This window comes from Mustela lutreola, chromosome 9 (assembly GCF_030435805.1).
Source record: "Mustela lutreola isolate mMusLut2 chromosome 9, mMusLut2.pri, whole genome shotgun sequence".
Lineage (NCBI taxonomy): Eukaryota > Metazoa > Chordata > Mammalia > Carnivora > Mustelidae > Mustela > Mustela lutreola.
In genome coordinates, this window is record NC_081298.1 from 24714444 (window position 1) to 24737074 (window position 22631).

At 40.4% G+C, this 22631-nt stretch overlaps 1 protein-coding gene across 6 annotated transcripts in view; it reads right to left on the bottom strand.

The window, feature by feature from the left end:
* CBFA2T2 (CBFA2/RUNX1 partner transcriptional co-repressor 2) overlaps positions 1-22631 on the bottom strand; it is a 160525-nt gene that overhangs the window by 16541 nt on the left and 121353 nt on the right. For all 6 annotated transcript variants that reach the window (XM_059133524.1, XM_059133523.1, XM_059133528.1 and 3 more), the window contains exons 4-8: positions 16170-16259; positions 11223-11404; positions 9814-10067; positions 7124-7209; positions 5668-5863 (exon numbers count right to left, since the gene is read on the bottom strand). In XM_059133524.1, the coding sequence (XP_058989507.1) occupies positions 5668-5863; positions 7124-7209; positions 9814-10067; positions 11223-11404; positions 16170-16259 (808 nt within the window). The remainder of the gene's footprint in view (positions 1-5667; positions 5864-7123; positions 7210-9813; positions 10068-11222; positions 11405-16169; positions 16260-22631) is intronic.

Sequence of the window (22631 nt, forward strand, 5' to 3'; positions counted from 1 at the left end):
AACTACTGTTACTAAACTTATTAACTAATATAGAAAGATCAATGAAGAAAACTGAAGTATTTAACAAAATGGAGTATCAGATAATTACATCATTTCAGTATCTAAAGGATGGGTACTCATTATTTGTTGGTAGGAAAGTTTAAACAACTTGGGAAATTTTAAGTTAGATAGCTAATACCCAAACACACAGTCTTGAATACAATACAGATGTATTTGTTGTACACTAGATGGGGATCAAGGTCAAGGAACAAACTATAAAACGAAGTGATAAATTTAATTCCATAAATATTAGCTATCTCATCCATCAAAACAAACCTAGGTGGGATGGGGGAAAAAACAAAAAAACAAAACCCAAGATCAAATGAACAAAAATGATTATATTCACAACCTATTAATTGTATAGCTAAGAATATATATCCTAAGGGAAAGATGCAAGACGTTTGAAAAATTGTTACCTATAAAGATTTTAAATACTGCTTTACTCGCTGAAGAACAAAAATATAACAAGCAAAAAAAAAAAAAAAAAAAAAAAAAGATAATGTTCAACAGCAAAAATGGAATAAAGAAATTATATTTACAAGGTAGAATGTTGTACAGTTATTGAAATTATATTTGTAAAATCTTTAATGATGTGAGAACAGGCTTAATATGAACTTACATTTACAATACAAAGCTATAATACAAAGCTATAACATGATTCTCAGATATATTTCAAAATTCTTCAGAGTGAGATGAGGAGCTAATAATTTTTTTTCTAAGTTTCTGTATTTTCTACAATGAGCCATGTAATTTCAACTAAAAAATGATGATGACCCCATGAGACTATTTTGGGATATATAAAGCAATGGTCTCAACTCTGGAAGCCCAGGTCCCATCTCAGTTCAATTAAATCAGAATCCTGACATGGGGCCAGAGCATGGAATCTAATGGGCACCTAGGACTAACCACTCAAGAAAAGTGCCTGATTTAGAATCTAGGGTTCTTAAGTGAAGTCTTCAAAACCATACTGGGAGGACCACCTCTCTGTCGATCTTATGTATTCTCTACTGTAACACTGGTAAACTTTCTTCTGGTATTGCTACATCCTGATTTTTCCACCGTGGGCATTACTGACTGACCAGCCATTTCACTCTCTTTTAACCGCCACCCCCATGTCACCCCAGATGCATTCACAATTTCTTCCCCTTCCATTCCCTCAGACAGAGATACTCAAATTGTGTTACACTAGTAGTCAACATTCACAGTACTGAATGTAAATGCTTATCACAGCTGAGTCATGTGTTTCAGATTCTGTGAATCTCTGTATCTTCCTGATCCCATTTCTATTTTTTTTAGATTTTATGTATTTGAGAGAGAGAGAGAGCACGTTCACGCATGAGAAGGGAGAAGGTCAGAGGAAGAAGGAGACTCCCCATGGAGCTGGAAGCCCAATGTGGGACTCGATCCTGGGACTCACGGATGATGACCTGAGCTGAAGGCAGTCGCTCAACCAACTGAGCCACCCAGGCGCCTAGCCTTTTTTTAAGGGTTAATAACTGCCTTGTTTAGTCAGGTGCTAAATTTCTCATGTAATTATTTCTCATTCAACCTCAACTTCTCTTTCTATTGTATAAATATTTTAAAATTTCATGTTCTTGAAATCTCCAGCAAGTTTTCAGGCTATTCCAACCTTCTAAGGTTTGCTTTCTAGGTTTGCTAAACCCTGAGGGATTACGACCCTCCCTCACCAGGTTAGGGATTTCCTTCCGTTCTCTCTCTTTTTTTTTTAAATGATTTTTTATTTATTTGAAAGAGAGAGCAAGAGATCACAGAGGGAGAGGGAGAAGCAGACTAACCACTGAGCAGGGAGCCAGACTTGGGATTCCATCCCAGGACCCTGAGATCATGACCTCAGCTGGAGGCAGCTGCTTAACCAAATGAGCCAGGCAGGTAGCCCTCCTTCCGATTTAAGATGGGTCCTGTTTAATAAATTCCATGTCTTTCACTCTGATTTACTTCCCTCCTTTAGGGCATATCCTACTCAACTGTGGTAGATACCATGAGAAAGGGCAATACAGAGGTACATTTTAAAAAAACATTTATTTATAAAGAGAGAGCAAGTGCACACGAGTGGGAAGAGGGGCAGAGGGAGAGAACCATCAAGCAGACCCTCCATTGAGCACAAAGCCTGACATGAAGCTCAATCTCAGGGCCCATGAGATCATGACCTGAGATTAAACCAAGAACCCGACGCCTAACAAACTGAGTCATCATTTTGATGACGGAGTACATTTTTTGAAAAACTGCAGTTTGTTAATCAAACATTTAATGGTTTTGGTCTAGTACAGAATTTTTGAAAAGATCTATTGAGTTATTTTAGAGACAGAAAGAGAGTGTGTCCTTGAAACTGGGAAGGAGTGGCAGAGGGAGAAGGAGAATCTCAAGATTCCATGCCCAGTGCAGAGCCCCACAGTGGGGCTTGATACCATGACTGAGACCCAGCCCAGCCGAACCGAGTCAGATGTTCAACTGACTGCCAACATCCAGGAGCCCCAAGTCTAACACAGAATTCTAAGTTAAAATGACTTTCCTTCAGAGTTGTCTTCTAACTTTCATGATACTGATATTTGCTTCTTCCACAGTGTTGTTTTAATTCGTAGACTGGTTCAAATTGGAATACTGCCTTTCAGTTCTGGATAATTTTTTTTTTTTTTTAACTTTTTCAGTAACTACACTATCTTCACTGTCTGCTCATGGTTTCTGAAACTCATCTGATTTGGATTATATGACTAACAAGTTCTTAAAAATACTAATGCACGGTTTGCTGAAAAAACTATAAAGTGAACATCCATAAACCTTCTGGTCAAGACAGACACTTCCAGCAACCCCAAATCCCCAAGAGATGAGTAATAGTTAAGCCACAGTGCTGTTCAAATGCTAGTCAGACCTACAATCCTGTCCTCAGAAGAGCTGGTAGAGACAATGAGCGCTCACTCTGTACTCTCCATCACTCACAGCCTCCACCCCAAACCCCCAGAGAAAACCATTCTCTTGATCTCTATGATGATCACTTTCTTCTGTTTCCTTATGCTTTTCCTACTTATTTATGCAACCTTAAATAAAATTCCAAAATATATCCCTTGTTGTCTGAACCAAATTTAACCCTGAAAATATCCTAAATCACCAATGTTCAGATAGAGGGAACCTTTATTTCATTATTTTAAATGGGGAAAGTAGTAATGCTATCCAGTCTCTAGTCCATTTCTCTGAGAATCACCAAAATACTTAAATACTAAACACTTAAATAATCCACAAGTGGTTTCTGCATAACCCAAACATTTAAAACATGAATTACCAAAAAAAGCTAAAAACATCCACAAACCACGAATTATCTAATTATTTAGAAGTCACTGGTACGTCTGTGTGCTATGCCAAGAACACTGCCAAGTGTAGAACAGTGCTGTTCCAAATGCTACTCTGCAAACCACAAAGTCCCATAAAGAGACAGTGAACTTAGGCCAGACTGCACAACCACCATGTCTCTAAGCACACTGCTTAAGGTAGAGGGCTCTTGCCAAAGTAAGTAAACAGCACCCAGTACACGCTGTGGCAGGCCCCTTGTAGGACCATGGTCCAGTAACAAACTGTTTTTGGAATGGCTCTAGTCCACATTTTGAATTGCATGATTATTGAGGACATGAATGATGTCTTCTGTCTACACTGCAATGAACACGATAGAAGAGAAATAAACAGTAACATAAAAATACAAAATATGGGGCGCCTGGGTGGCTCAGTGGGTTGGGCTTCTGCCTTCAGCTCAGGTCATGATCTCAGGGTCCTGGGATCAAGCCCTGAATCGGGCTCTTTGGTCAGCAGGGAGCCTGCTTCTCTTCCTCTCTCTCTGCCTGCCTCTGTGCCTACTTGTGATCTCGGTCTGTCAAATAAATAAATAAAATCTTAAAAAAATAAATACAAAATATGTATACTATTTATTAATGAAGATACTGAAACAGATGAACAGAGGGTAACACAGAACCCCCAGGAAGACCTGCCATGGGGGCTAGAGAAGAGCTAGCTCAGGACCACAGCTCACCCTGTACTCTATGCTGCTCACCTAAACACAAGCAGACGGCCTGGGGCAAGGTTTGGATTTGGATGGTAAATTATAGATGCTTCTGTAAGTTGTGATGGGGACTATTTCTGAGGGTTCAGATGGAGAGGGTTTCTCTCTCTTTTTTTTTTTAAAAGATTGGTGGGAGGGTTGGGGAGTGTGGTCCTTGGGTTATCAAAGTCTTCGTCTTTTAAATTTTTTTTTAGACTAACAGCTGTTGTCTGTGGAACATGCTAGATCTGTCATAATAAGAGATTCATTCTTCCCTGTGAAAAAAGGGAGCTTATAGTGGGTGGGTGGAAAAAAGTCTAATCATAGATGGCCCCTCATATAGCTGTCTTTATTTTTTTTTTTTTTTTTTTTTTTTTAAAGATTTTATTTATTTATTTGAGAGAGAGACAGTGAGAGAGAACATGAGCGAGGAGAAGGTCAGAGGGAGAAGCAGACTCCCCATGGAGCTGGGAGCCTGATGTGGGACTCGATCCCGGGACTCCAGGATCATGACCTGAGCCGAAGGCAGTCGTCCAACCAACTGAGCCACCCAGGCGCCCTCATATAGCTGTCTTTAGAGAGGGCAACGTTTTCAGTCATTAGATGAATGTGATAGAGCACTTTTGAGGAAAAAGCTGCGGCATCCTGCATGTACCCTGGATTAAGAGAAGAGCTTTATCTCTGCTGCTTCAGGCTGAGAAGAGGCAAGATAGGACAACCTACCTTGGTATAGTAAAACTTTTGATAAAGGCCTCCAGGGGCACCGGGGTGACTCAGACAGTTAAGTAACTGTCTTTGGCTCAGTTCGTGATCCCAGGGTCCTTGGGATTGAGGCCTAGGCCAGGCTCTCTGCTCAGTGGGGAGCCTGCTTCTCCCTCTCCCTCTGTCCCTCCCCGCACTGTACTTGGGCTCTCTCAAATAAATAGAATCTTAAAAACAAAACAAACTAAAGGCCTCCAGACAGAGGTCAATAAATGGTATTTTCTAGGATGGGGAGTTGGAGGGAAAGGAGGTGAGGAGAACATTTTTAGATTTTCAGGGTTACCACTGAAAATAAATGTGATGTACATGAGAGTACCTAGGTCATCAGCCAGGGTGACTTTTAACTACCTTTCTTTTGATCATCATTTAGCACACAGACAGAGGGAGAGTTAAAAATAACAAAATCACAGATATTCTCATCATCCATGCGTTAGACAGTATTTTTTGAACATGCCAGGTACTGAATCCTTGACATATTTTATTATTTACTCTTCATCATCACCTGGGTCCTTTCTAACTCTATAATGTAGCACCATCTTCCTTTAAAGGAAAATACAAAAAGACTTCCCTGCTGTCTTTTTTTTTTTTTTTTTAATAAAGATTTTATTTATTTGTCAGAGAGCGCAAGCGAGCACAAGCAGGGGAAGCAGCAGACAGAGCAGGCAAGGGAGAAGTAGGCTCCCCCCACTGAGCAAGGAGCCCAATGTGGGACTTGATCCCAGGAGCCTGGGATCATGACCTGAGCCAAAGACAGGCACTTAACCACTGAGCTTCCTGGGCATCCCACGTTCCCTACCGTCTTAAGTGAGACTCTCCCCACTTACCATTGCTGAGAGAATCTGCGCTCCCAGGACTGTGCTGCCTGGAGACCAACTCGCTCCCTGTCTTCCTCATTTCTGTGTTTTCATTACATCGTCTTTTCCAGTAGTTGAGTTCTTCGCGATCAGATTCCTGACAGCGCCGGAGAACTGCCATGGAGCGCCTTGTCTTCTCTACCATTTCCATAATGCAATTCAGAGCCTAAGCCAGAGAGGAAATCAAGTAGAAGTAACATTAGGACTTTCAAATAACCAATACTGAAAATTAAGGATTGGTAATCTATAAAGAATGAAGGCTTCAGTATCTTACAGATTTAGCCATATCAAGCCTACATATGAAAGCCATGCTTAACAGCTTCTTTTTACTTATTTATTTAATCGGGGAGTGTGTGTGTGTGGGGGGGATCCTAAGCAGGCTCCATGCCCAGCACAGCCCCAGCATGAGGCTCGGTATCACAACCCTGATATCATGACCAGAGCCAAAATCAAAATCAAGAGAGGGACACTTAACTGAGTCACCCCTGCACCCCTTAACAGCTTTTAAACACCTTGTGTTTCCTTTCTGTCTATCTCTGTCAAATAAATAAAAATCTTGAAAAAAAACCAAAGTAACACTTTTTGGATTCTTCCAGTTGAAGGAACCAGAGTCTTTCACCACAATATAGTCCTTTCAACACTATGGGGAAACCACCTTCTCATCTGTTTTTGGAGAAGCACCATTTATTTGTATACACACTAGATCCTGTGATAAGCACCTTACATATTATAACCATCCTGCTGTGAATTTATTATTATTTTTTTAAGATTATATTTATTTGACAGAGAGGGACAGTGAGAGAGGGAACACAAGCAGGGGACACAGGAGAGAGAGACCGACATGGGGCTCAATCCCATAACTCTGGGATCATGACCCGAGCTAAAGCAGATGCTTAACAGCTAGGCCATCCAGATGTCCTTGTTGTGAATTTAAATAATACAGTATTCTTTTTTTAAGATATAAAAATTAAGGCAAGACTGTAAAAACAACTTGCCCATCACGCAAGGGTAGGAGTGGCAATGCTGGGACCTGAACTCACAAACCTGTTTTTAATCATTATCCTTTATGATTTTGCTTGGTCATATCCTGAAGTGATTACCCCACTACAAAGGTTTAGGAGTTACTCTTAGCTCTCTAGCTAGGGGAGTACCAGATAAATCAAATTTATTTTATTTTATTATTATTATTCTTTTTTTAAATAAGCTCTACACCCAACATGGGACTTGAGGGGCTTGAACTCACAACCCTGAAATCGAGTTGCATGCTCTACTGACACAGCAAGCCAGGCACCCTGATAAATCAACTTTTTACTGCAGAGACACTGTGGTTCTGGTTAAGTTCACTTCAGGCTTATATACTCCATTATTATTGGTAATATTAAGAATTAAATGTTAATAGGAAATTATACACCGTTAAGAGTCGTACATGATCAAGATGTTTCCATTCATCAGCCCATTCTCTTTCTGTCAAACGGTGGTCTACCAACTCATCTTGATAGCCTCCATTTAGACCTGTTAGAAATTAGAGATTAAATTTGATGATAGAGGGAAGAATTCAATAAACAAAATTCTACCAAGTAAATACACACACATCCATACCAACTATGAGCACACTACTAGGGCAATGATTTACAGTGGTGTGTGGGACCCACAAAATGACATAAAACCACCATTAACAACAAAAAAATCATATTTAGAATATATAAAAAACCTGACAATCAATTATGAAAGACAAACAGCCCAAAAGAAAAACAGGCAAAAGAAACAAACACGTAAACCAGACAGAAAAGCACAGATGGCCCATAAACACATGAAGACATTCAAAGTTATAAGCAGTTACAGTGCAAATAAAATCGTCACTAAGATAGCATTCCATATCCATACACTGAAAAAAATTAAATTGTCAGGTAATACTAAATGTTGGCAAGGATGCAGCACAATGCAAATAAATAATTAGAATGGGTACAGTACAAACACTTGGAAACAACTTTGTATTACCAAAAAATATGTGTATTTTTAAGAAAGCTCTATGCTCAGCACGGGGCTTGAATTCACAACCCTCAGGATTAAGAGCTGCATGTTCTACTGACTAAGCCAGCCAGGCACCTCCCACAAAATATTTTTTGTATGGTTTTAATTTATAATGAAATTTGCAAGAATTGCAATGACTGTGTGGATCAAGGGTATACTCAATTAAGAGCTGTCCACTATTTTGAAAAATCCTGTCACATATGACATCACTGCTCAAAGTCTTAAAATCATTAGTATAACACAGCTGTTACCAGTCTTATTAATAGTGATCCAGTATCTCTGTAAGCACCTGCTTATTTTATCTTTTTGTGAACTCATGCCTAAGCACTAACATATTTTAATAATTTCTTATATATTACCCTCATGGGTCTAAGGATACAGTATCTCTAACTTTCATTTCAGGAGAGCAAAGGGAATGGGCTGCAATGTATTTGTTTAAAAAGGGGAGGGAGTAATTGGCTTGGTAAGAATTGAGAACTAGGGCATATGAGTTGAAGAGGACTAAGGAAAGTGAAGGAATCTGTAACCAGCCCAGAAGACAAATGGGTAAACCTAAAACAAATCACGAAGAAAGAGTACTGAAGATCTTTCACATAAAACATTTCAAGATTTAAAAAAAAAAAAAAAAAAAAAAAAAAAAAAGTTCTTCTAGAATTGTTAGAAATTAAAGGAAAATCTGACCACAATGCAGTTATAGCTAGATTTCAGCACATTTCTTTCTCAAAAAGTAATGGATCAAACTAGGTAAAAAGTATGTATGAATACAGAAGAATTCAACAGCAAGCCCTGTTTTTAACAGAAAAAGAGGGACATAGGAGAAAAGGGATTGGACAACCTAGAACAGCTGCAAAGGGAGGCGCCAAAGCGTATCAGCAATGTTGCCAAGCTTTGGGCATCAGATAGCTGGGTCAGAATCTTGTCTCTAGCACTCACTCTAGCTATGAGATTTTGGCCACAGTTCCTTTACCTCTCATCTCTAAAAAAGGGCTAACAACTGCATGGGACTATGAGGACTGCACGAGATAAGGTCCATATGATGGGCATATATTGCAATCTAAGCCATACTTATAAATGCTGGCAGCTGAGACTATGGTCATGGCCCTCGCCATTCAGCTACCACTGCATGAAGCCAGAGTCCTACTACGATATGATACAGAGGATACATGCCTCTGAAAGGTGCTAGCGAGCTGAGCTGAGCCTAAGTCCAAATGGGGACAAGCAAATGTGCTGCAATTTTTTTACTCCATGGGGTACCCCACAAATGAAATGCAGGGAAAACTCCAGAAGTTAGTAGTCCTTTGGTTCTCTGCTCTGACACCTGTTCAGCAGTTACTACAAGGAAACCTTCTATAGTAAACTTATATGAGGACATGACAGTAAGCTTTGTTCAAAACTGATCTTGGGTAATGTTTGTTTTTTGCTTCTTCCTAAATTTAATGGTTGCTGAGAATGCATATGCCAGGCATTCCAAATGTAACAATGACCCAGCACAAGCAGCAGTATCATCTCTATTTTAGAAACTAATAACCCGAGGTTCAGAGAACCTACGCAACTTGCATAAGATCACACAGCCAACCAGGATGCAGACCCAAGATTTAAATTGAGATATGGCTTACCTCCTGACCTAACCATCCATGCACTCTCACTTTCAAGACCACATATTTTGTATCTTTGTTTAATTTTAAGAACACTTTACTCTGAAATAAATCCAGATTTACAAATTGCAAAAACAGTATAACAAATTCTCATATATCCTTCATCCAGATTTCCAAAACCCTAATATTTTAGCTCATTTGTTTCAACATTCTCTAGTTTTTTGCACCCTGAGAATAAATGATACCTTTTCATTCTTAAATATTTCATTATGTATTTCCTAAAATGCATTTAATCCCAGGTCTACCGTTAAGGATAATAGCAACAAGGTCACAACAACTCTAATATTTCTTTTTTATGTACAATACTGTTTTATCTTTTCAGTGGAAAAAAGCAACGATTGTATCATTTTGCTTTATAACTGTGAGGAGGACAGAAACCCAAAGATTCAACATGAATTTAAAGCATTACCACACTGCTCAAGTCACTTACTAAGACTGTGGTGTCTCTCACGAACTTCGCGGTGTTCTAGCATCTTGTTGGGCTCACGATACAGGTGTGAAGTTGCAATATCTTCTAAGGTATAGTGCTGGAGAGGTGGAGGAGTAGGATGGAACTGGCCCCCAGGATTCATGAGGGGCACAGGGAGGGCAGGACTGTGCCGGGGAGCAGGGCTAATGGTGCACACTCTCTTGGCGGGAGGCTCGGGAGGAATTGTGTCTCTTTCAAAACTGTTCTCTTCCCTCCTGTAAAGAACCGAAAGTATCTGAGCCCATCAACAACTGTTCATGCAAAAATGTCTTAAGCACCGTTTTGTGTTATGTATAGTCCTGTGCACTTTCACAAACAGGAAGATAATAAAGAAAGGTGTGACATAAGGCATGAATGGAAATTTCTCCAGGGTCCAGGCAGATAAACTGTGATTTATTCCAGCATGAAAAGAGAGGTTATCAGGCAGAAACACCTCAACCTCATGAAGCAAAGGAAAGATTATAGCATTTTCTTATGTGGCAGGATACAGAGGATTATGAGCTCAACTATGTTCAGAAACATTTCGAGGTCAAATTTGCTGCTCTGGACATCCATTTTTTGGAAAGAAACAATTCTTCACAGGTGAGGAAAATGGTTCACGTAATACACTTGGGAATCAGTACAGTTTCCAGTCATTTTCCTTCAATTTTCACAATGCATTACATTTTCCACTGTGTTAAAATATTACTTCCTTAAATAACACTTTCAGACACTCATAGTGGAATTTCCAGAATAAATTAATACAATTTCAATCATCCAAATAAAGGGGATTCATTAGCAAGCATCAATTATTAATTGTTATACTTTATTATTAGATTTCACACATCAGAAAAAAAATGCCTTGGTCTTTTTTTTCTTTCTTTTTTCTTAAAGATTTTATTTATTCATTTGACAGAGAGAGATAGCGAGAGAGAGAGCAGGAGCAGCAGGAGCAGCAGGCAGAGGGAGAGGGAGAAGCAGGCTCCCTGCTGGGCAAGAAGCCTGAGGTGGGGATGGATCCCAGGACCCTGGGATCATGATCTAAGCTGAAGGCATCTGCTCAACTGACTGAGCCCCCTTGGGGGACCCAGACTGTATTTCTTATGGTTCTGGAGCAGTGGACCCATAGAATGCCTTAGAGTGGAGTCTCGCAGCCAAGGTGTACATAGTCATCTGAAGTTTTTGAAAAATACTTGTGTCTGGAAGCTACACCTACAGATCTGAGAAACACTCTGCGATCAGACGTTGGGACAAAGCAAAACTAACCCTAGAAATTCTGCATCCATACCTACATATAATCGCAGTAATCAAATTCTCTTTCTTTTGCAAGCAAAGGGGAAGCTCAAGGTAATTCTAGAAAAGCAAGGACAACAAAGCACTTCTCTGCTCACCTTTCTGGACTGGGCCTCTTTCCGTTTCCATGCACTTCCATGAGCAGCTCAGAAGAATCAGCAGGCGACGCAATACTTGTGTTGAGCAGAAGGTGTTCATGCTGAGCCAGGTACTGGGATGGGGTCTGCTTGGCGGCTCGGGCGCAGTGCAGCAGTTCCCGCTGCAGCAGGGGCAGATTGGCCTTGAAAAGAAGAGGCAGGGGCTGGAAGGCAGTTTTCCAGGTGTTGGGCCCTATACCACAGGGCTCAGCACCTGAAAAGGCTTTAACAAATAAGATAAAACAAGACAAAACCCCTTCTTCTCTCCTTGACAGCGTGATTTTTATATACCTATGAGTAAAGTGACATCTCTAATACTGAACTTGAACTATTGGTTAACTTGTCTTTTTCCCCCACAAGATGTAAAGCCCCTAAAGGGGACAACGGGGCTTTGTTTACCTTTGTGACCTAGTACAGAATCAAAGCTCAATGAAGGTTTGTTGAACAGAGTAAGTTAAAAATTTATGTATCTGGGGGGCAACGGGCTGACTCAGTTGGCAGAGCATGCAACTCCTGATCTCAGGGTCAAGAGTTCAAGACTGATGTTGGATGTGGAACCAACTTAAAAGAAAAAAAAAAGTTTAAATATGTATTTCTGAAGAGGTCAGCTAGAGAATTAGTACTATCTACACAGGGGTAGGAGGAATTCTCTCTTTCCTCTATTACTAAGTCCTGGTCTCTCTCTTTCAAAGTCCAACCCAACACTGATAGCACCGGCCAACCTTCCTTTCATGTTCTCTATGACGGCGATCAGGGAACTCTGGAAGCAGTAATTACTCTGGTATGGTAGGAAATGGGGTTTTAAAGGAAGTATTGGGAGTGATGGAAATGGAGGCAATGAGCACCAGACGAGACCCTGAGTATGCACAGGTGACCCACGGGCAAAATCTGTTTCTTAGTGTGGCACCCTAGGTGGACAGGCTTTCTTATTTTGTAAAAGAATAATTAACTATATACTGATTATACTTTCTTCTCAAACTTAGAAAAGCTTTAATGGGGACAAATCATGTAAAAAACCCTATACATCTATAAACTTCACTCTAAGTCCTTCATATGTAAAATGTACTTTTCCTATATTCCTTTTATTAAAAGAAAATTATATTATTATATATTATTATTATAATTTTCTTCCCAAATTTAATAATAATTCAGACTGAGCCCATAATAGAAGTCTTCATCTCAAGGAACAGATGAACAAATAAAAGGAGAATTTTAATAGATGCAAGTAGTCACTCCTTCACCAAGGGTTAATTTAGCAGGCAACATAATTAGTCACTGTTTTAAAGCAGAAATAAATTGACAAAATCCAAATGTTAGCCAAAGAGCTGCCATAACAACCTACCTCATGCTGTTTTCCAAAATAAGAGTTAAGAATAGGGAATTTGACAATATAAAACACTTTTTAAGTCTGTTCTATAACCTCAATCTTGTAGCAACTATATAAAAAGAAAATAATAAAAATAAAATTTAAAAAAAAAACACAACACCATTTCAGATCTTTGTATCGGTGACATGTGCCCTTTGATTAATTTTTTAAAATGTTAAATCCTTTATTTAAAGATTTTTATTTTTTTGACAGAGAGAGAGAGATCATAAGTAGGCAGAGAGGGAAGCAGGCTCCCTGCTGAGCAGAGAGCCTGATGCAGGGCTCAATACTAGGACCCTGAGATCATAACCTGAGATCATGAGTGGAAGGCGAAGGCAAAGACTTAATCCACTGAGACACCCAGGCGCTCCTAATTATTTCCTATTAACAAAAATTTCACAAATCTTTCTTGGTTCTATAGTCTTAAGGGGGATAATTGTCTATTAGCTCTGACATAGAGCAAAGACACCAGACAGAACGAGCACAGCTGTTTTAGGGCGGCACTACAGACTGCTCGGAGAGGCAAGGCTTCAATCCTATCAGAACAGAGGCACACAATGCCTGGGCACCTGACACCTACGAATTTCCTGTTTATTTGCTACACTCTAATTTTAAATCGTTCTTTCTTTCTTTCCTTCTTTCTTTCTTTTTTTTTGGTGAGAGAGAGACAGTGTGCAAGCAGGGGGAGAAACAAAGGAAGATCAAGGATCAAGGATCAAGCCCTAAATTGGGTTAGGGCTTGATCTCAGGACCCCAACATCAAAACCTGAGCTGAAATCAAGAGTCCTTCAATTGACTGAGTCACCCAGGCACCCCTCATCTAATTTTGAAAGATTTAGGGATGCCTAGGTGGTTTAGTTGGTTGAGCGTCTGCCTTCAGCTCGGGTCAAGATCCCAGGGTCCTGGGAGCGTTGAGCACTTTGCTCAGCAGGGAGCCTGCTTCTCCCTCTGCCTGCAGCTCCCCTTGCTTGTACTCTTACTCTCTGGCAAATAAATAAAATATTTATAAAATAATAATTTTACAATACTTAAAAAAAAAGACTTAAGAAACTATCATACTTTAGTAACACGACATATCTTTTTGATGCATATGTACACACACACACACACACACACAGTTTTTCTTTAAGATTTTTTGATTTGAGAGAGTGTGCATGAGTAGGGTAGAGGGTAGGAAGGAGAAGGAGAAGCAGACTCCCTGCTGAGCAGGGAGCCCAACGAAGGGCTCAACCCCGGCCCAAGATCACGACCTGATCCAAAGGGCAGATGCTTAACTGAATGAACCTCCCTCCCAAGCGCCCCACTGTTATGTATTTTTAAAAGATTTTATTTTTAAGTAATCTCTACACCCAAAACATGGGGCTTGAACCCACCACCTCAAGATCCAGAGCTGCATGCTCCCCCAACGGAACCAGCCAGGTGCCCCTACGCTATTATATTTTTTTAAGGAAGTGAAGGTAAAAGCAGGTAAAAGGGGTATATTTTATGGCCAGATGTTTTAGGTGTTGAGTCAAGACGCAAAACTGAAGATATTATGTGGTTAACTCATATATAAGAGAGAAAACAAAATTTCTACACTGTATTGACAAAAGCTGAACAACATAAACCACAGAATGTAAGTTTTGTAACATTAGTCTACTGCTACTAAAAAGAATGGAATTCATTTTGTTGGGGGGTTGAAGATAAAACATTTACGTTAATTGGGGCTTAGAGTTGTGTTCCCTATCACAAACTGATTATAAGTGTTCATTCATTAAAACTATTCTCTTTTAAAGATTTTATTTATTTATTTGACAGAAAGACAAAGACCACAAGTAGGCAGAAGGTCAGGCAGAAAGAGAGGGGGAAGGAGGGGGAAGCAGGCTACCCACTGGGCAGAAAGCCCAATGCAGAGTTCAATCCCAGGACCCTGAGATCATGACCTGAGCCGTGAAGACAGAGGCTTAACCCACTGAACCACCCAGGTGCCCTAATAAAACTATTCTTCTTAGGGTACGTGGCTGGCTCAGTCAGGAGACCATCTGATCTTGATCTCAGGATGGTGAGTTTAAGTTCTACCTTGGGCATAGAATTTAAAAACATTCTCCTTTCCGGAGTTATATGCAGTGAGCTGGATTTGGGTCACAGGTTTCCAAACTATGCTTGGTCTAGAGCACACTGGTATCTGACTCTTGTCTTTCACTGCCTTTTAGTTACTTTGTATCTTGGTAAATTATTGATAGGAGTGCAAAATACTTGTTATCTATGGATATGCATATTATGTCCAGTAGAGATTAAACTGACTTCCTCTGCCCACTCTATAGAAGCCAGTTTTACTTCTGTTTGCCCATTCATATTAATAATCCTGACCTGGAGGGAACCTGGGTGGCTCAGCTGGTTCAGTTCAGGTCATGATCTCAGAGTCCTAGGACTGAGCCCTGCAATGGGCTCCCTGCTCAACAGGGAGTCTGCTTCTCCCTTTCCCTTCTGCAGCCACCCCTACCCCCTGCTTGACCCCTCTGCTGCTTTCTCTAATAAATAAACAAACATTAAAAATAAACAGATTTTTTTAAAAAAAGATTTTATTTATTTGTTTGACAGAGAGAGATTACAAGTAGGCAGAGAGGCAGGCAGAGAGAGAGGAGGAAGCAGGCTCCCTGCTGAGCAGAGAGCCCGATGCGGGACTCGATCCCAGGACCCTGAGATCATGACCTGAGCCGAAGGCAGCGGCTTAACCCACTGAGCCACCCAGGCGCCCCAAAAATAAACAGATTTTTAAAATTTTCCTTTTTAAAGATTTTATTTATTTGACAGATCGAGATCACAAGTAGGTGGAGAGAGAGAAGGGAAGCAGGCTCCCCGCCGAGCAGAGCGCCCAATGTGGGACTTGATCCTGGGACCGTGGGATCATGACCTGAGCTGAAGGCAGAGGCTTTAACCCACTGAGCCACCCAGGTGCCCCTAGATATAAATTTAATACTGCCTTATTTGTCAGAGAGCTGTAACAAGTCTGAACAATGTCTCCCAAAACTTATGTTCTAGGGAACACAAATTTCAGAGGATGTGATCAGAAGCTAGTCTAACTGCTGTTGAGGAGACAGCAACACTGCCTTCCCACACACTTTCTGTACTCAGGTCGAGTGGGAATTCTAAGTCCTCTCCTTTGTCTGATAGCCTCCTCTCAGAAAATACACACGCTTCAACCTCTGGCCACGAACAGAAGATTTAGTGTCCAGTTATTTTCCCTGCTAAGAGCCCAGTTTCCACAGCATCCCCACACTCACCTCCAGCCCAATCATTTACTAGCCCCACCTATTCCTGTGTTACCAGCAGTGGCCACATAAGGACCATGAAAAGCTAAAGGCTTTTGCAATTCTCATCTCACCACATTTAAGTAAGGCTTACTATCTATGGACCACTCACATTTCTCCAGCAGACTGAAATAAAATAAAGATATGAAAATACAGTAAGCCACCCTGGGATCACAGAACAGGGATCAGCAGCAGATTTTGAGGAAAAGCTAAACATAAATTACATTCAGTAATTATCTTGTTAACAATTACCTTGAGGAATGGAATCACAAAAGGACGAAGAGGAAAGTTTGTCGCCTCTTGGAGCTTGCAATGGAATTCTTCAATTGTTACTGTTGAATTCTGAAAAGATAAATCACACTGTCAACTTGTAAAACTGGATACTGTCCCACCAGTATAAATCTAATTATGCTAAACCATTTTAAATCAAGGAAATGGGTTATTCCAAGAACACTACTGTAAACTCAGATCCTTCCCAAAGGTTAATCAAATTCTGTCTCCTTTATGAAGAAATCTGGTCTCATTAATTTTCTTTTCTCCAGTAACCCAAAACTAAATTCTCTTCTGCATTCAGCAGCAGCCCAGGGGGCAGAATAGGCTATTCCCTTCCTCTCTATTCCTGCATGAAGAGAGGCACTCAGGTCCCTTGTATTAAGGAGTTCAGGGCAAGTTACTTCAGGTCCAAAAAACTAACCCTACAAAGATCCCAGATCGAACAATCCTGAATGAGTCTAGGGTATCAACTTCTTATGAAGTTCACTTCTTCATTGGTTCTGCCCTCCTGCTAGCATCAGTTTCCTAAATTCCCTAAATAGAAGTTTAAAAGAACCAAACAAAGAACAATAGGTACCTTCTACCTTCAAACGATCTGCTTGCATATTAGAGTACCCCAAAACAGACAAACTCCATACTGGGAAGATTTTAGTTTCCAGTAAAGTCATTAGCACTTCCCTTGTATTTTTTCAAAAGTGTAGTTTTTTTTTTTTTTTTTTTAAGTAGGGTCCATGCCTCCCCCTCCCCGGCTTCCCCTGCTTGTGTTCCCTCTCTTCCTGCCTCTCTCTGTGTCAAATAAATAAATAAATAAATAAATAAAATTAAAAAAAAAAAAGAAAGAAAGAAAGAAAGAAAAAGATTCTCAGCTCCTTTGCTACGGGGAATGTATGAATAAAAAGACTTTTATCGAAGTTCACTAAATATTTTAATCTGAATTCCTTAAAATACAGTATAATAACAAGTTAAAAAGAAAACTGAGCATTGGGGCACCTGGGTGCGCAGTGGGTTAAAGCCTCTGCCTTCAGCTCAGGTCATGATCCCAGGGTCCTGTGCTCGAGCCCCGCATCGGGCTCTCTGCTCAGCAGGGAGCTTGTTTCTCCCTCTCTCTCTCTCTCTGCCTGCCTCTCTGCCTGCTTGTGATCTCTGTCAAATGAATAAATAAATTCTTTAAAAAAAAAAAAAAAAACCCTATGTTAAAAGAAAAAAAAGAACAAAAACAAAACAAAACAAAACAAAACAAAACACCTGAGCATTAATCTGAATTCTTGCTTCCCCGAAAAAACAAGCAACTCTAGGGACTTATTTATCTTTTTAAGACTTTTATTTATTTATTTGACAGCGAGAGGTCACAAGTAGGCAGAGAGGCAGGCAGAAAGAGAGGGGAAGCAGGCTCCCTGTTGAGCAAAGCCCAATGTGGGGCTCGATCCCAGGACCTTGAGATCATGACCTGAGCCGAAGGCAGCGGCTTTAACCCACTGAGCCACCCAGGCATCCTCTAGGGATTTATTAAAATTATCGAAAGTTCAAAGATGCAGTAAGAACAACATAAATTGGGCGTCTGGGTGACTCAGTGGGTTAGGCCGCTGCCTTCGGCTCAGGTCATGATCTCAGGGTCCTGGGATCGAGTCCCGCATCGGGCTCTCTGCTCAGCAGGGAGCCTGCTTCCCTCTCTCTCTCTCTGCCTGCCTCTCTACCTGCTGTGATCTCTCTCTCTGTCAAATAAATAAATAAAATCTTTAAAAAAAAAAAAAAAAAAAAAAAAAAAAAAAAAAAAAAAAAAAAAAAAAAACAAAACAAAACAAAACACCTGAGCATTAATCTGAATTCTTGCTTCCCCGAAAAAACAAGCAACTCTAGGGACTTATTTATCTTTTTAAGACTTTTATTTATTTATTTGACAGCGAGAGGTCACAAGTAGGCAGAGAGGCAGGCAGAAAGAGAGGGGAAGCAGGCTCCCTGTTGAGCAAAGCCCAATGTGGGGCTCGATCCCAGGACCTTGAGATCATGACCTGAGCCGAAGGCAGCGGCTTTAACCCACTGAGCCACCCAGGCATCCTCTAGGGATTTATTAAAATTATCGAAAGTTCAAAGATGCAGTAAGAACAACATAAATTGGGCGTCTGGGTGACTCAGTGGGTTAGGCCGCTGCCTTCGGCTCAGGTCATGATCTCAGGGTCCTGGGATCGAGTCCCGCATCGGGCTCTCTGCTCAGCAGGGAGCCTGTTTCCTCCTCTCTCTCTCTGCCTGCCTCTCTGCCTACTTGTGATCTCTCTCTGTCAAATAAATAAATAAAATCTTTAAAAAAAAAAAAAAAAGAACAACATAAATTATTTATCAGTACAATACTGCCTTTTTTTTTTTTTTTTAAAGATTTTATTTATTTGAGAGAGAGAGAGAGAGAGAGACACATCACAAGTAGGCAGAGAGGCAGGCAGAGAGAGAGAAGCAGGCTCCCCGCAAAGCAGAGAGCCCGATGCGGACTCGATCCCAGGACCCTGGGACCATGACCTGAGCTGAAGGCAGAGGCTTTAACCCACTGAGCTACCCAGGAGCCCTACAATACTGCTTCTTAACAATAAGAAGTAGAAAGCATATAGGTCGACTACCAGTAAACTGCATTTAAAAATTATGGTAGAGGAGTGCCTGGGTGGTATAGTCAGTTAAGCATCTGACTCTTGGTTTCGGCTGGGTCATGATCCTGGGAGTCATGGCATCAAGCCATGTGTTGCATGAAGTCTGCTTAAGACTCTCCTTTTAAAATAAATCAATCTTACAAAAAAAAAAATTATGGTACAGTCATGTATCAGTACATTAAGGAAGGGGGGACAGATTTGTATGCATTAATAAGGAAAGGCGTCCATAACATACTGTTAAATGAAAAACCAGAAAAAGAACAATATGCTTTTCTATAAGCCATTTATGAAAATAACACACACACATTTATATGTTGTTGGTTTTTTTTAAAAGACTCTTTAATTTTATTTGACAAGACAGAGTACAAGCAGGAGGAGTGGCAGGGAGAGGGAGAGGGAGATGCAGGCTCCCCACTGAGCAGGGAGCCCAACGTGGGGCTCGATCCCAGGACCCTAGGATCATGACCTTGCTGAAGGCAGATACGCAACTGACTGTGCCACCCAGGCGCCCCTATATGGGCTTTAAAGTGCCTGGAAAGAAAATTATAACAGCAATTATTTCTGGATATGAAATTATGTTGGATTACCCAAATATATCATATTAATATTCAGTAAAAAATAAAAATATTTCCTTTTAGGGAGAAAGTATATCAATTTAACCATGCTAAATGAAAATATTTGAAGTGTACATCATTCGACACTAAGAGAATTTATTTTTTAGAAGACTTATTTATGAGAGAGAGAGAAAGAGTGTGTGAGCTGGGGGGCAGTGGGGCAGAGGGAGAGGGAAAGCAGACTCCCCACTGAATGCAGAGCACCGTGCAGATGGATTTCGCAACCCTGACATCATGACCTGAGCACAAAGGGTCGGAAGCTTAACAGACTGAGCCACTCAGGTGCCTGCCACACACCAAGATTCTTTTAGAATTTAACTCATTTTGTTTTAAGTACATGACATTTCTACAATGCAACCAAAGGTATGGCTAATCAGATATAAAAAGAACATTCTTTTCCTACTGCATTGAGTGCAATCAGGCCACTAAAAGTAGACACAAATAGAGTAAATATATGAAAAAGATTGTATGACTGATTTTTAAAATTTCTTGTGGATGGGAAAGGGAAAGAATGAGCTGTGTGGTGAGATGAACAGTGACTAAGGCCACAGAAACAGACTCAGGACTATATATACAGTAGATGCAGGACAATCCTCTACGAAGAATGGTAAGCCACTGTTCCATTATCTTTCCCTCGCCTTCAGTCATTTATAAGAGCATGGTTTTTTGTTTTTTGTTTTTTTAAAATTTTGTTTGACAGAGAAAGAGAGCACAAGTAGGCAGAGTGGCAGGTAGAGGGAGAGGGACTGAGCAAGGTGCCCAGTGGAGGACTCAATCCCAGGACCTTGGGATCATGACCTGAGTCAAAGGCTGATGCTTAACCAACTGAGTCATCCAGGCATCCCAGCATGGTTTTTTTTTTTAAACTCCTGGTGTAGCAGGAAAACAGACAAGCAAGCTATTCATTACAGATTCATTGATACATATGTGAGCAGGAGACTACTGGCACACAGAGAAGACATGCCTGAATCAGACATAGGGGAACAAGAAGTGTCCACCCTAAGAAGTGAAAATGTAGCCCTGGAAAAGATGCTTCTCACAGAGCAAAGAATGTAAAATGTCAGGGAATCTGGTCTCTGGATCACAAGGGCAAGACCTAAGGTGGTCTTAGAAGACAACGGGTATACATAGGCCACTAAGTAACATTTATCTTTTAAAATTCTGAGATAAATACCACCACAGGAAGTTGTAAAAACAATAGAGAGGTTCCCCACTGGTTACATTTTCTGTACCTGAAATGGATTATCACTGAGGGAAAAACACTGGTGGAATGTGTATATAATTCTCTGTCACTTTAGTGTACATTGTGTATTCCATGTAATCACCATGGCAGTCAAGATACGAAGTGGAGAGGCGCCTGAGTGGCTCAACTGGCTAAGTGTCCGCCTTCGGCTCAGGTTGTGAGCTCGACATCCAGCTCTCTGCTTAGCAGGTAGTCTGCTTCTCCCTCTCCCTCTGCTACTCCTCCTGCTCCCCTGCTTATGCTCTCACTTTCTCTCAAATAAATAAATAATTACTTAAAAAGATACGGAAGTGTAGAAACCTGGTCTGCCTTTATGCTGTCTGGTTTAGAATATAATTGTCTTAAATATTTCCTTTACACACACACACACAGCCCACATCACAGACAATGTCGTAAATTTGCTTCAACCACCACAGTTCAGCAAACTCAAGAAGGAAAATCTACCGTACTGACTTTTGTTTTTGCTCTTTCCACTTATCCTTCATCTACTGTGATATTTCAAGATTGCTTCTTTTTGGGAGCCTGGGTGGCTCGGTCAGTTAAGCTGCTGCCTTCTGCTCAGGTCATAATCCCAGGGTCCTGCATTCGAGTCCCACATTGGACTCCTTGCTCAGCACTGAGCCGGCTTCTCCCTCTGCCTCTGCCTGCCACTCCCCTTACTTGTGCTCTCTCAAAAATTTGAAAAACTTAAAAAAAAAAAAAAAAAAAGATCGCTTCTTTTCTCATTTTCTTTCTACTTCAGGATCTTCTTTAAGCCACTCTTTTAGGGGAGGTCTGCTTAGACACAATTTCTCTTAGTTTCACTTCAACTAAGAATATTTTGATCACTCCAGAAGTGTATTTTTGATGTATTAGTATTGTGCGTTGACAGTTCTTTTCTTTCAGCATTTGAAAAATGCCACTGTCACTAGAACTTTTCTTTTATAGGTTAAGAGTTTCCTTCTTGCTGCTTTCAAGATTTTGTCCTTGGGGAGGGGGGGGATCTTATTTGAGATTTGTGTTGCTTTTTTCAATCTATAGATTTAGGTTTTTGTCAAATTCCAGCAAATTCACTCATTATTTCAGCCCTCTACTTTCTTCTGTCCTACTGTGACTCAGATCTTGTTATACTTTTAGGTCCCTGAGGTTGTGTTCATTTTATTTTAAGCTCTTTTCACTCTACTGCATAGAATATTAATTATTTTCCATTGTTTTTCCTCTCCATTTTACTGTTGAGTCCACTGCTGTTTTTAATTTATCTTATTTTTGTTCTAAAATTTCCACTTACTTTTTTCTGTCTTTTTATTTTTTAATCTGCAGAGTCTTTGTATTTTTTCATTTGTGTTCATAATTCTCACTGGAGCATTTTATGATGCTGTGCAAACATCTGTGTCAGCTTAGTTGATATCTGTGGATTGGCTGTTTTTCTTTGTTGTTGTTGTTTTATTCCAGTTGAGATGGTCTTGGTACTTTGTATGGTTAAGTCATTTTCTACTGTATCCTGAACATTTTGGGTTCTATGTTATAAGACTCTGGATCTTATCTCTGACTTCTGTCTTGGAATCCTCCTCTGATACTTGCACCACTGGAAAAAGGAGAATCCTTTTTAGGGTATAATCCCAGGTTCCCCACTCAGCCTCTATTGATTTGGAGAGGTGAAGAAAGATACATTATTGCTGGCAAGGGGTAGGAGTTTGGGTTCCCCAATGGGCCTCTGATGGGAAAGGGAAGGCTATATCCATTACTGCAGTTCTTCCTAAGGTATTTGCTGCAATAATGCACATATTGTCTGTAAGATTTTTATCTTATCTGGTTGCTTCTTTCTTGATCCTCTGGCAGGAAAAAGGGTTTTCGTTATTGTTGTATAGTTTGTGCTCTTAAGTGTTTCTGGGTTACTAGCTTTTACAGACCACAGTTGTGGATGTATGATGAAAACGGGGAACTTAGAGAACTCACTGCTAAGTACTACCTT